This window comes from Patella vulgata, chromosome 5, assembly GCF_932274485.2.
Source record: "Patella vulgata chromosome 5, xgPatVulg1.2, whole genome shotgun sequence".
Lineage (NCBI taxonomy): Eukaryota > Metazoa > Mollusca > Gastropoda > Patellidae > Patella > Patella vulgata.
Window position 1 is genome coordinate 3336970 of NC_065883.2, and position 13717 is coordinate 3350686.

Consider the following 13717-nt stretch of genomic DNA (forward strand, 5'->3'; position numbering starts at 1 on the left):
GTTTACGTCTGTCCGGGGGGGGGGGGTATTATTAAAATGGATTCGACAAAAGAGTTGTGTGGCCTGTCAACCTCGTTGGTTTTCTCCGGGTCCTCCGATTTCCTCCCACTGCTAAAGATCCCTACGCGCAAGCAAATTATGGACATAAAATTGAACCATGTTAGTCCCGAAAGGGCCTAGTTTGTGTCGTGTGGACGTTAAACCCCATTTCTCTCTTTCTCTTTATTCATTCTGCTTTTGTTTATGCCTGTCAGAGAGGCATGGGATTTTTAAAATGGATTCCACGAAAGAGTAGGGTGGCCATTTCAACCTCGTGGGTTTCCTCCGGGTCCTCCCACTGCTAAAGATCCCTACGCGCCATATAAGAATTCGGCCATATAAGATGAAACGAAATTTAGGTAAGCCTGGTGCGAAAAAATTGGGATATTTGAAAGAATTTGATTGTAAATTATTGTAATTTAGCTAGGCAAAGCAATAAATCACTGAAGATTCTCAACTTTTCAAAGATTTCATTTTTTTTTCTCCCAGGCTTACCTAAATTTCGTTTTATATAAGATGAAACGAAATTTAGGTAAGCCTGGTGGGAAAAAATTGGAATTTTTGAAAGAATTAGATTGTAAATTATTGTAATTTAGCTAGGCAAAGCAAAAAAACACTGAAGATTCTCAACTTTTCAAAGATTTCATTTTTTTTTCTCCCAGGCTTACCTAAATTTCTTAAATTTGTGCGTTACCCTTTCAATGATGTCCGCCAAGTCGGTTAGAAGACGGAGACGTATTTTTTAACAGCGTGTTGTGTCGCTCATACCGACTCTAGCCAGGTAAGCAAGGTCTTATTTTCTCCCTAAGATGTTCATTTATATTGTTCAGACGTTCACAGGGACTGACACGCGACCGGTTAGCGGTAAAAAGTTGCCCAGTAAAATTGACTGGGGAGCGATTAGATTTTCGACAAGAATTCAATAGGACAGTCCCTGAACGTAGAGGTCGAGTGTAATGAGACCTACGTTCAGAGCTGAACTAGCGCCGCCACTGCATACAGTGTGCTATGGGGGGAACTTTGCCAGGACAGCGACACTACGGCCTATTCGTATATCAAAGTCCAACTGCCAATGGTTCTTTTACATGCACACCAATGCGTACATGGTACCTCGGTTTATAACTCTGCATCTAATTGAGTTAAAATGTTAGAACTTTCATGGATTTTCTCCGGGTTGTCAAGATTCCCCCCACGGCTTAAGCTGTAGCACCATGGGTCTTCTGTTAGACGTGGGGAGTGGCCAATCCAAATCCGGTCGCCACATCCTACATATGACCCATGCATCTTTTCTTACTACATATCTTAGTAGCCTTGTGATCGTCTAGAATTTGTCTCTAGCTGTCTTTGCTTCTGCTTCACATTGTGTATTTTCTTCTTACTGTTTTCTTCGATGGGCGAGTCTGCTGATAGAAATTGCTACATCTTTTCCCTTCTGGAATCAAGGTGCTGTCTGGCGATTGCTCACAAATATGATAGTTTTGTAGCTTGGGTTCTGACGTTCAATTATCCAATTGGTCAAATACAGTGGCGTCGCCAGCCGTCGGTGATTGGAGGGGCAAAGTCCAAGGTTAAGGGGGCAAAGGCACGAGCTTTAACTAGGGGTAGGGGGCCTCCCCCAGAAAATTTTGAAAAACAGGTTGCCGGAAATGCAGCCTGGCAGTATTTCAGGCACTGATCGATGAGGTAAATAGATCTGACCAGATACCGTCCGTCGCCTGATCACTAGTTTATCTGACTAGAGAACAAAATGTCAAACGAACGGACTTGCGAACCTCAACGAATTCCCCTTGTGAGCGCCAAAGTAGCGAGTCCATTGGGGACCTCGCCAAGAAAATTTTGAAAAATAGACTGTCGGAAATGCTCTACAACATGCAAGTTTATGGCTGAGTGGGGATGTGGGATTTATTCACCGTAGAAGGTATTGATTACCGAAACGTATCACAAATACTTTTTTATTTTCTAAAATTATTGGGGGGGCAAACAGAGGGCAGACCAGATGCCCCCCCCCCCCCCGCCCCGGCGCCGCCACTGCCACTGGTCAAATCTAGATTTCCATTTAATATATTTCATTCTATGTTTTATTACTCGATTCATGTAATGCTTCTAGCATTCCGATATCATATTTCCATGTGAACACCTATACTAAGTCTTTCTGTTATTTATGTATTTATAATATTTATACTTATCCGGTAGCCTACCCATTCATCATACTTGTGTTGAATGTTGTGTCACTATCAGACCAGTTTGAGGTAAATATGTATTCTGAGATTATTATCATACTGTTTGTACATGTTCATATATTGTATGCTTTCCATAATGGATGTTTTGATACAATAAAATCTTATCTTATCTTATCTACACCCCGACAGCAATGACATTTCAACTGTCAAGGGTTCTTTTACAAGCACACCAATATATACACATAGGGTGACCACCTTTGCTTGATCATATTGCGGGACATCATCTTTTTTTTTTTTTTAAAAACCGAGGCAGTATGCATAACAATGTTGATTATAGTCACTTCACTTTTCGTCATAGCAACAATAGAAAATCAAACTATGAAATATTCACACAAGCCTGGTTTGTATTCGTGTGTCATATGATATTTACCATGAATCTTTTAGGATAATAATAGATAGCAACAATATAAATTCAAGTCATATAATATTCATATCTTTCATTTCAAACAAAATATACAAATTATTAATTTGTGCGACAGAACCGTTTGAAAGGGTGCGTTGGCGTTGAATTAAAGTTACAATCAAATGACTGCCGAATTATCATCCATGTACATTATTCGTATATCGCTAAAATTAGATCATGCCGAAGGTAGTGAAACGTTTTGAGATTTTATCGCTTAAGTTTAATCATGCTAAATGTTGTGAAACTGATTGAGATTTTATAATAACTTAGTATAAAGGATGTTATGCTGGTTAATGATGCATGATTTAAGAGCTGGGTGGGTTGGGTGGCCGAATGGGTAGCACGTGCGAGCTGTATCATAAGGTCTGTCATTGAGTCAACTGGCGTGGTTTCGATTCCCCGGTTGTACGTGACAAGGAGTGTCGCGGTCGCCTGTCCGACCTCGTGGGTTTTCTCTGGGTCTTCTGGTTTCCTCCCACTGCTAAAGACCCGTACGCGCAAGCGAATGATTGAAATAAAATTAAATCATGTGTAAGTCCCAAAATGACCTAGTTTGTGTCGAGTGGACTTAAAACCCATCTCTCCTTCTCTCTGGTATATTCGAGACTAAGCCCCGCTTTCCCATTTTTAAATTAAATGTTTAAATGGCGAACCGTTCTAATCTAGTTAAATCTCGAGTATCCAATGCCATCGAGGGTTGATTATGGTCTTGTTTTGTTAATAAATGTCTAATGGTTTATATAACATTTCAAGCCTAAAGAAAGGCCTGCAAAAGGCAGATTTAGCTCTTGCATAATGGATGTTTAAACTATTATTGCAAGAACTGTCAGCTCTTTATCTAAATCTTACATAATTCATCTTTTACTGTCCCTGGTTGATCATCACATACAAGATACCTTTACACAATCATCAGTTATACGTCAATAGATATATTTGAATTTTAATAATTCAAAGACGGCAAAGCGAAAGCGAATGTAATTGATACTCCATTAAACCAAGTATACATATCAAAATAAAGGAACAAGCAATTCGTTACATCCGTTCTCTTCCAGTTTTTTGGGGTTTTTTATATATATAAAATAGAAATACATAGCCTTCGGTCACGGCAAATGCCCCAGTAGTCAGCTAATGTTTTTTTTGTTTATGTGATTCATAATGTAACAAATACTATTATTTATTTAATTTTAATATTCTTTGGGTAAGAGGGTGGTTGGGTGGCCCCTTGGTTAACGCATCCATTTTAGATCATAAGTTCTGTCATTGAGTCAGGTGGCGTGGTTTCGATTCCCCGCTTGTACGTAACAAGGAATGGGGTCGCCATCTAACCTCGTCCACTGGTTTCCTCCCAAAGCTAAAGACCTTATGTGCAAGCGAATTATAGTTTGTTTCGAGTGTGCGTAAAATTCCATTTATCTTTTTCTCTCTCTCTTCTCTCTCTCCCTGGACTGATTTGACAATAATTGACTTTGGTAGTTTATTGCATAGAAAAGGTCTAGCATAGGTCAAAGCACGTTTTCCAAGTTGTAAGTTAACATTTGGAGATTTTAGAAGATGTGCTGTCTGAGAGCTGAGATTTCTACTGGTAGTCTAGGTCTTTACAATATTTTAAAAAATATAATATGTGAATTAATTATATTCATTTAATTTAATTTAATTTAATTTTCTTTGAGTATGGTGACGGTCGTGGTGTTGTCGGTTGCGCTGCTGATAGTGGTTGTAGTTGTAGTGTGGGTGTCAATGTTATATAAATTATATTCGTTGATTTTTGTCAATATTTTCCATTTCTTATGTTTATTATATTAAAATATATATTTCTTTGAGTTAAACGTAATTGAAATGTGATTTAACGCCCGAGGTGCTACGGCCTATACTCTTATATCGATTCCAACTGCCAAGGATTCTTTTGCGTCTCATCCGAATGAGTATACGTTGACCAAGGCCCTCTGTCCCGCCCCAGTGACAGGGGTGAACCACGCCGGTGGATTTTCAGAATGATGTACAGGGAAAGGTCATCTACATGTTGGTACCAAAAGACCTTCTAAACGAATTTTTGATTAGACTAATACCCAAATAGACTATAGCGGCGAGAGTAGATTCACGCATATTACTGTATAGAAATCTTCCATGTGAGCAATTGCGGGACAGTTTGGTTGGTTTTCGGGACGCGGGACTTGGAAACATTTTGCGGGACTAACCCGCGAAATGCGGGACGGGTGGTCACCCTATATACACAGGACCTTGGTTTTTAAATTTAATGCGAAGGACTAGACACGTTTTCTCGACAGACACTCGGTCATGCATCACTGACAAGAGGGGGGGGGGTGGATTTGAACTAGTATAACTCAGTATGTCAATGTCACTTCCCGACTACGTCTGCTCTTATATATCCAAAATTTCAGCTCTGGTGTGGCCGCCAACAGAGAGACAAGCAAGGCCGCCTTCGGCTGGTCCAAATGTTCGACCATAGTTCAACTAGGTCTCGGTCAAGTCAGATTAAAAATGGCGGCTCGCGACAAAACATGTGTTGTGTTGGAATTGTTAATTGAAGAGAGAACGTATACTACCAATGTTGCTCCAGAACCTGAAAGTTATTTAACTTCATATAACATATTTAAGTAGATTCCATATTATATAAAGTGGATAAACATGTTTTGTCAATCAATTCGACCAAGACTGGTGTCAGACTGAAATTGTGAAAGTGACAGTATTATAGTAAAAATATTTCATCTATTTGTGAATTTTATTTGGAAAAACAGAAACACAAACAAACGATTTTGTTTATAAATACATCAGTTTGATATACATTGTAAATATAAATTATGTAAATAAACTCTGGATATTTTGTTGGTTTGTTTATTTTTTTGTCTGGGGATAAGTCGGTCACTAACTCAACTGTGAGTAGATTTCTTGAAATCGTCGTTATCATATTCTACCTCTGGTATAGCGTTTTCAGCATAGTCTTTGGCAAACGTTTCGAGAATTTATCTCCAAAGAATGATGTGGTCATAATATATGAAAGTTCTCATTAAGCAAACTTGCGTTTTCGTTAATTAAAAGGTTTTGTAGCTGTTCATTGAAGAGAGCGGCGTCCATTTTGACGACTATGGTCGAACTAGCTTCCGTTCGGGTGTAGTGAACTATACTCTGCCGTTTAGTCGTGACCATACAAGCGCATCCGAAAGCTGCCCAGGCAGTCACAAATATTACATGGGCAAATATCAGTGGTCTGTATCCTGTTAGTGAATTGGTCGTACTTGATTCCCATTCCAAACCCCTAAAAAGCGAACTGTTCAAATGGATTACGGGATCAAAATCAATGAATAACAATGAAAATTTGTCGCTTTATTCATTTCCTAATCCTGTATTTGTCATATTCAAAAAGATTTTGTTTCAACCGTTCCTTTCTGTTAAAAGCAATCCTTCTTTTGTCTAGAGTAGAAACATACTTCCGGTGGATTGACCGCGACTCGATAATCAAGTACAGCACACAAAAATGGCGTCGTTTATGAGAAATCAAGGAGGAAATATCCTTCAAATGGATCAGTTTATGAACAACGCACCAATAAGTGCTTCTGAACGAGCGACAAGATCAGTATTCGTTGGTAATATTCCATACGAAGCCACAGAAGAACAGCTGAAAGATATTTTTATACAGGCCGGACCAGTTGTAAGCTTTAGACTCGTGTACGATCGAGAAACCGGCAAACCGAAAGGATATGGATTCTGCGAGTACCAGGATACCGAAACGGCACAGAGTGCCATGAGAAATTTAAATAATCATGACTTTAATGGTAGACCACTTCGTGTTGGGGTGGCAGCTGGAGAAAATAACAAAGAGGAAATGAAAGGGATGCAGCAAGCCTTTGGAGGGCCAGTTTTAGAAAGTCCATATGGAGATCCAGTGGAGCCAGAGAAAGCGCCAGAAGCAATTTCACAAGCTGTAGCAAGCTTACCCCCAGAACAGATGTTTGAGCTGATGAAACAGATGAAATTGTGTATTCAGAATAATCCAAATGAGGCTCGTAACATGTTGTTGGCCAATCCTCAACTTGCATATGCTCTGCTCCAGGCACAGATTGTCATGAAGATTGTGGACCCACAGGTTGCCTTGACGATGTTATACAGAGATACATCTCAGCCGGGAAATGATGTTCAGCCTGGTGGTGATGTTGGAATGACACCAAGACAAGGAGGACCAGTGCCCCTTATGGGAGGACCAGGACCGCAAATAGGAAGACCAGGACCACAGATGGGAGGTCTGGGTCCTCAGATTGGGGGACCTGGACCTCAGATTGGAGGACCAGGACCACAAGTTGGAGGGCCAGGACCACAAATGAGAGGACCACAGCCATTAATGGGAGGACCGGGGCCACAGATGGGAGTACCTGGGCCACAAATAGGAGGGCCAGGGCCACAGATGGGGGGACCTGGGCCACAGATGGGAGGACCTGGGCCACAGATGGGGGGACCTGGGCCACAAATGGGGGGACCAGGACCTCAGATGAATCGTGGTGGACCTGGGCCACATGGTGTTATGGGTGATGTACGAGGTGGATCAAGTTCAAGAGGACAAATGGGTGGCCCAGATATGGGTGGACCATTCCCCAATCAAGATTTGCATGATCCGAGAATGATGGGCGATATGCCAGCAAGAAGTATGGCGCAGGCGGCACCTAGTCGTTCCATGGCTCAAGGTTTACCAGGACTGTTGGGATCCGGAGTCCAAAACCTGGCAGGATTGGCAAATTTAACACCTGGAACACAGATATCTGCCCAAGATCAAGAAAAGGCTGCTCTTATTATGCAAGTCCTTCAACTAACTGACCAACAGATTAGTATTTTACCCCCAGAGCAAAGACAGAGTATTCTCATTCTAAAAGACCAAATTGCAAAATCTGCACAATAAAATACGGTGCTTATTCATTCATACAAGAACTTTAATCATCATTTCACATGTGTATAGAAAACAAAAAATGACGACCCAACATTCATATGAAATCGAAATAAATGGAATTTCGACAATCCAACATTTGTAAAAAAAAAATATTAAAGGGAAGGAAGACACCTGTCTCTAATTACGAATATCATCATACAAAAAAATCTGAAATTGTCCAACTCCTATTCAACTCCCAAAAGAACATTTTTTTCTCTATTTTATAAAAAAACCAATTCCATATAAAAATGTGTTCATAGCACAAATGATTCTTTTTGTTAATAAAATTACATCTGAGTAAGCCGAATGAAAAATATATTTAAAGAATTCTTGTATTGAGAAATGATTATTGTTTTTTTTCTCTGTGATTTTAGCTTAATACAAATCTTTCACTTGCAGTTTACTTTGTGTAATAAAAATCTTTGTTCTCTTCTTATGTTTGTGGTTTCGAATCCCCGTTTGTATGTGACAAGGAGTAGGGCATACTCCTCGCAGTGTTTCATTTGATTAGAGCTAATCCCATTACTCACTGCTGTAAAGAAGGAAAATTTTTGTTCTAAATTATGACTGGTCAATAGTCCGATTAACAACCAATAGCTAACTGCGTAACAATACCAAACAGAACTCCAAATATGTTTACATAACGTTACATCATGCTTCAAGATTTTATTATGCCCAGTTAACCAGTGCATAGCAGAATATTCCAGAAAAACTAATTGTGTGACAAACGAGGCTATCAGCAAGGACATAATGTAAATAATACTGTTTTGAGTCAAACAACACTTTCACCGTCTTTAATACCTTAAATCACTGTCCAAAGTTTTAGGAAAGGCCCCTGATTAAAAGATGGGCCGTCCTATTGCTGTGTTTGCTGACTGATTTGATTGAACGGGAAGAATAGACACTGTGCCTCAAACAAAAGCCCAAGTATCAGAAGCTAATCCAGCAATGGCCAGAGAGGGATTTCTCGAGCCATTGCTTCAGGAATATGGGAGTAGGGTCACCGGTCCAACCTCGTGGGTTTTCTCTGGGTCCTCCTGTTTCCTCCCACTGCTAAAGACCCCTACGCACAAGCGATTTATTGAAATAAATTTGTACCGTATGTTAGTCCCAAAATGACCTAGTTTGTGTCGAGTGGACGTTAAACCCTATCTCTCTCTCTTCTTATGTTTGAATATGTTTTATTGGATGACACCAGACAGATCTATGAGGCTGTCAGGGTTGGGTGTCCGAATTAGATTGTACAATCTGTCAATGAAATGGAGTTTAACGTCTTACTGTTCTGCTCCAACTGAGCTAATGAAGACGGGCATACGCCATACAGTGTGGCTGAGTGTGCTATGGGGGAAATTTTGCCCAGGCAGCAGCACTATGGCCTATTCTTATATCGAATACCAACTGCCAAAGGATCTTTTATGTGCTCGCCAATGTCGTATTCACGGGACCTGAGTTTTTTGTCACATCCGAACGACTAGACAGCCGTCCTTGTCAGGCCCTCCGTTCTGCACCACTGACAAGGTGAAACCAAGCCGGAAAATCCTGATGAACTTTTTCGTACAATGCAGGGATCGAACACACTGCCGAGCCAACATCTTACTCCTGTCCGTCATTGAGTCAAGTGGTGTGGTTTCGATTCCTTGCTTGAAAGTGACAAGGAGTAGGGTCGCATGTCCAACCTCATGGGTTTTCTCCAATTTCCTCCCACTGCTAAAATACCCCTACTACACAAGCAAATTACTGAAATAGAATTGAACCATATGTTAGTCCCGAAATGACCTAGTTCGTGACGAGTGGATGTTAAACCCCATTTTTCTCTCTCATGGAGACTGTTTAGTGAAAAAATTTGGGCCTACTAACAAGTGTTGATTCAGGGATTTTTTGTAGTGCCCAGAATTCCAAGTGTCACAATTCCTGGACGATATTTGGTAGACCTATGGAGACTCACCAGAACAAGGTAGTTATTTAACTACGGCGGGGACACCAAAATTTCGAAAATATGGCGGCCGCAAGCGTTTTCAAGCTTGTCCAACCCGATCCTGCAACTTGTAAGTGGTTCAATTAGCCTTATCCCACTCCTTGCCGACCTAAATTCCAATCACCCAATTAATCAGGCGGTTGCAGCAACATTCACTGGACACCTGAAATGTTACATCTCAAAAAAATAACGAAACAAATAATGATGATGTCAGAAAAGCAGAGTGACTATCCAAAAGTGACGCTTATCTTAAACACTGTTTATTACACTGATTTTAAATATTTTCAATTTCAATCCATTTGTCAAATTGCGATTCCGAAAATTTCATGAAACCTATAACGATCATATCGAAAAATGTCGCACAAAGCAGATAATAATTCAGTACACTGATTAAAAGAAATAAAAATTAGATCATAACGTAGAAGTCGTCGGACTTCTTTCACTTTATTTTGCGACTAGATGGCAAAATATTTTTTGCCACAAGAAATATAATATAACTCTATTTGATCACTTTACTCGTCTATCCAAAAAATCGGATTTCCAGAAAGTTAGGGATGGTAATGCGACTTTGCAGCATTAAAAGCGTAGGCTTATATGAAAAACGTTTCCAAAATGTATGCACTCTACTCCGTTCTGGGTCTTTCTTTGGTATTAGGTCTAAAATTTAAGGCCCACTGCAGATTTGGTCATAGGTCACGAGATGTTCACTGGGCTAGCGCTAACACTAACCTAGACCTAAACCTAACTCGTCAACAATCACGTGCCCTGGCCCTATTTACATCTCGCGACCTATGTCGAAATCTGTAGTGGATCTTAACTTTTAGACTTTACCGTCTTTCAGTATTATTTTGTGCAGGGGTGTGGTGTCGCTGGTTTTGTGCGAGGAAAAGATTCTGTGAGGGTTGAACCAAAACCCAATATTTATATAATTTTGGGCTGTGTGTGATAATATGCCAGAGCAGGGGCGGATCCAGGAATTTTTGCAGGAGGGGGTTCCTGTTAAGGAAATCTGTCATCATCGTCTCTAAATTACATATAGACATAGGCATACATACAAATTGAGCTTTTTAAAGAGAGAAATCATTTTTATAATGATGTAGGAACACATTGTGATTTAATTTCATTGATGCAAGGCATTCAATTTTTTTTATGTAGCTGAGCAGGGTGGGGTTTGGACCCCCCCCCCCCCTCTGGATCCGCCCCTGCAGAGTCGATATGTAGATATGCCAAATTTAAAATATTTAATTTAAAAATTATTGAAGAACTTTCAGTTAGTTCATCATTCTTTTTTTGTCTTTTGATACTGTTACCGGTTTTGTCGTAATTAATACTGACGTGTATAAAAGCTTAGAAAAACTCTATTCACGCGCTTGGCGATTGTTTGTGGTTGATTATTGCTTATATTTCGAATTACAAATGTATGGGGACACCAAAATCTTTTAAGTGATTTGCGCCTCAATCCGAAGCTGAGAGGAGCTAATTGTAGACTAAGTTTAGTAACAATAGTATACACCGTGTCCTTGCCCCCCCCCCCCCCACACACACACACACACGCGCGCACACACACGCACACACAAGGCACTGAGACATACGGTGGTGAATTTTATCTCAATGAAGTTCATTTCAGATCGCAGTAGGCTGTGATATTCTATCGAATCCTAGTACAAAAATTTATCACATACAGTTAACCGTGGATTAAAGATACATTATGGGAGATATAAATAGAGAGCTGGCAGTTCTCACTATAATAGTTAAAAACTAGATAGGCCTTGCCTCGATCATCATTACAAAAGTCGGTACCATAAAAACAAATTTTTGGATTAAATCACCAATGAGCGTTGAGCAGCAAATCGGATTCAAATCCAGTAAATATCGCAGGCTAGCGATGACATCAAGAGTTGATTATGGTCTGGATAAGTTATTTAATGTCTAATAATTTAGATAAAATTTCATACCTAAAGAAAGACATGCAATAGGCAGATCTAGCTCTTGCATAATGTATGTTTAACTGTGGATGAAGTCGATGAATTGTCGTAGTTTTTGAAATGACGTATAAGAACCCTTACCTCTCAAGAGATAATTAGCCGAACCTGCCAAACTAAGACAACGATTTATTTTTTTAGATATACACACCCATTGTGCACACAGAGAACTATCTACTTTCAAAACAGATCGGGGGATCACGTGGCTAAGTGGGTAAGACGCTGGCTCGCTAGCCTGGAGGTCGGGTGTTCGATCCTTGCATTAGCAGAGAAAGTTCATCCAGGTTTTCCGGCGTGGTTTCCCCTAATTGTCACTGATGCAGGACGGAGGGCCTGACAAGGACAGCTGTCTAGTCGTTCGGATGGGACGGAAAAACGATTTCCGTGTACATATTGGCGTGCACGTAAAAGATCCCTTGGCAGTTGGAATTCGATATAAGAGTAGGCCGTACTGTCGCTGTCCGGGCAAAATTTCCCTCATAGCACACTGTATGGCGTATGCCCGTCTTCATTAGCCCAGTATAGGAGCAGAACAGTAGGACGTTAAACCCCATTTCATTTCATTTCATAACAGATCTCTTTGTATTATATATATAGAGAGAGAATCTCCTACCAGTCTTTTTTGATATCAAAAAATATCAACACAAGTTGATAAAGTAGAGCCTCGTTTTTTTTTACTTTATCAACGAGTGTTGATATTTTTTGATATCAAAAAAGACGAGTAGGAGATTTTATTTATCACCCAATCCCTTCTTACATGCACAAATAGATAAATATAATTCTTTGCTGTAGATTTCACTTTTACTGAACATTACGGCGTAGTGATACATCATTTTTTGACAGCAATTCAACCATTGCAATGTCATTTATATTGACCCAGTGTTTCCATCAAGGTCAATTGAATAACAATAGTTCATTTTTAATATAAAAAAAGTTACTTCTAATAAGAAATGAACTGTCCTTTGAAAATAAAAAAAAGTAGTTCTTTTTCAACTGACCAATCAAATTCATGTAAAGCGATATCTCCTAAGCGGTAGATTATGAAATATATCACACAAGCGATATCTACTGTAGAATGTATTATTGGGTGATAAATTGTGGTTCTAAGCCGTTTTACACCTTTCAAACACACAAAGACTAGATCAACATTTTCTATTTTATTAAATGGGAGCCAAATAAATTCTCCTCAAAATGTTCGATGTAATACTCAGTGTTTTCGATAAAAATCGTCGATTTCGGAAGCAAAATGTCGGTCAATCAATCGGTTTTACGTGTCTTTCTCAAGTTAGTTTCAGTAACGCTTTGTTTATAACAGCTTTTTATATGTATTCATTTAAAGCTTCCTTTTGACTGTAAATATTTAAGGGTTTATCACAGGATTACGAATCAGTTCATTTCATTGTTTTGATCTAGTTCTTGCTATAATATATATATTTATGGCTTCCTTTTACTGTCTGAATACTTAGGGTTTTATGTTATCATTTGCGAGAGAGAGAGAGAGAGAGAGAGAGAGAGAGAGAGATGGGGTTTAACGTCCACTTGACACAAACTAGGTCATTTCGGGACTAACGTGTGGTTCAATTTTATTTTAACAATTCGCTTTCGCGTAGGGGTCTTTAGTGGGAGGACCGGAGGACCCGGAGAAACCCCACGAGGTTGGACAGGCGACGATACTCCTTGTCACGTACAACCGTGGAATTGAAACCACGCCAACTGACTCAATGACAGACCTTATGACTATGATACAGCGCACACGTGCTAACCATTCGGCCATTCGGCCACCCAACCCCTTGCTTGACGAAAACGAGACGAGAGTATTACATAGAGCAAGTGTATATTTCATATTAGTCGACATTTTATATTTCTTATCGTCATAGTAATAATGTATTTTGCATTTTACTTATTTATTATTATGCACTGAATATTATTATAAGACTCACTTACACTGTATATACCAGCACCCGTAATAAATGTCAGTCAAGTCTTAAAAGTATTCCTTTCCCTTAGTTTTTAGACGCTCCAGTGCCAACATCCCCCCCACCCCAACGACAACGTATCCGTATTGCTGTGGAACAAATGTTTCCCCGTTGTGCATTTTCGGAAGACAGTTAATATAGTCTATTATAATAAATCCCCCGAGGGGCC

At 39.7% G+C, this 13717-nt stretch overlaps 1 protein-coding gene across 1 annotated transcript; it reads left to right on the forward strand.

Annotated features, from left to right (window-relative positions):
- Window positions 1-6133: 6133 nt before the first annotated feature.
- Window positions 6134-8047, forward strand: LOC126822594 (cleavage stimulation factor subunit 2). Its single transcript, XM_056101381.1, has one exon. The coding sequence runs from the start codon at window positions 6176-6178 to the stop codon at window positions 7586-7588; it is 1413 nt and encodes a 470-aa protein (XP_055957356.1). The 5' UTR covers window positions 6134-6175; the 3' UTR covers window positions 7589-8047.
- The last annotated feature ends 5670 nt before the right edge of the window (window positions 8048-13717 follow it).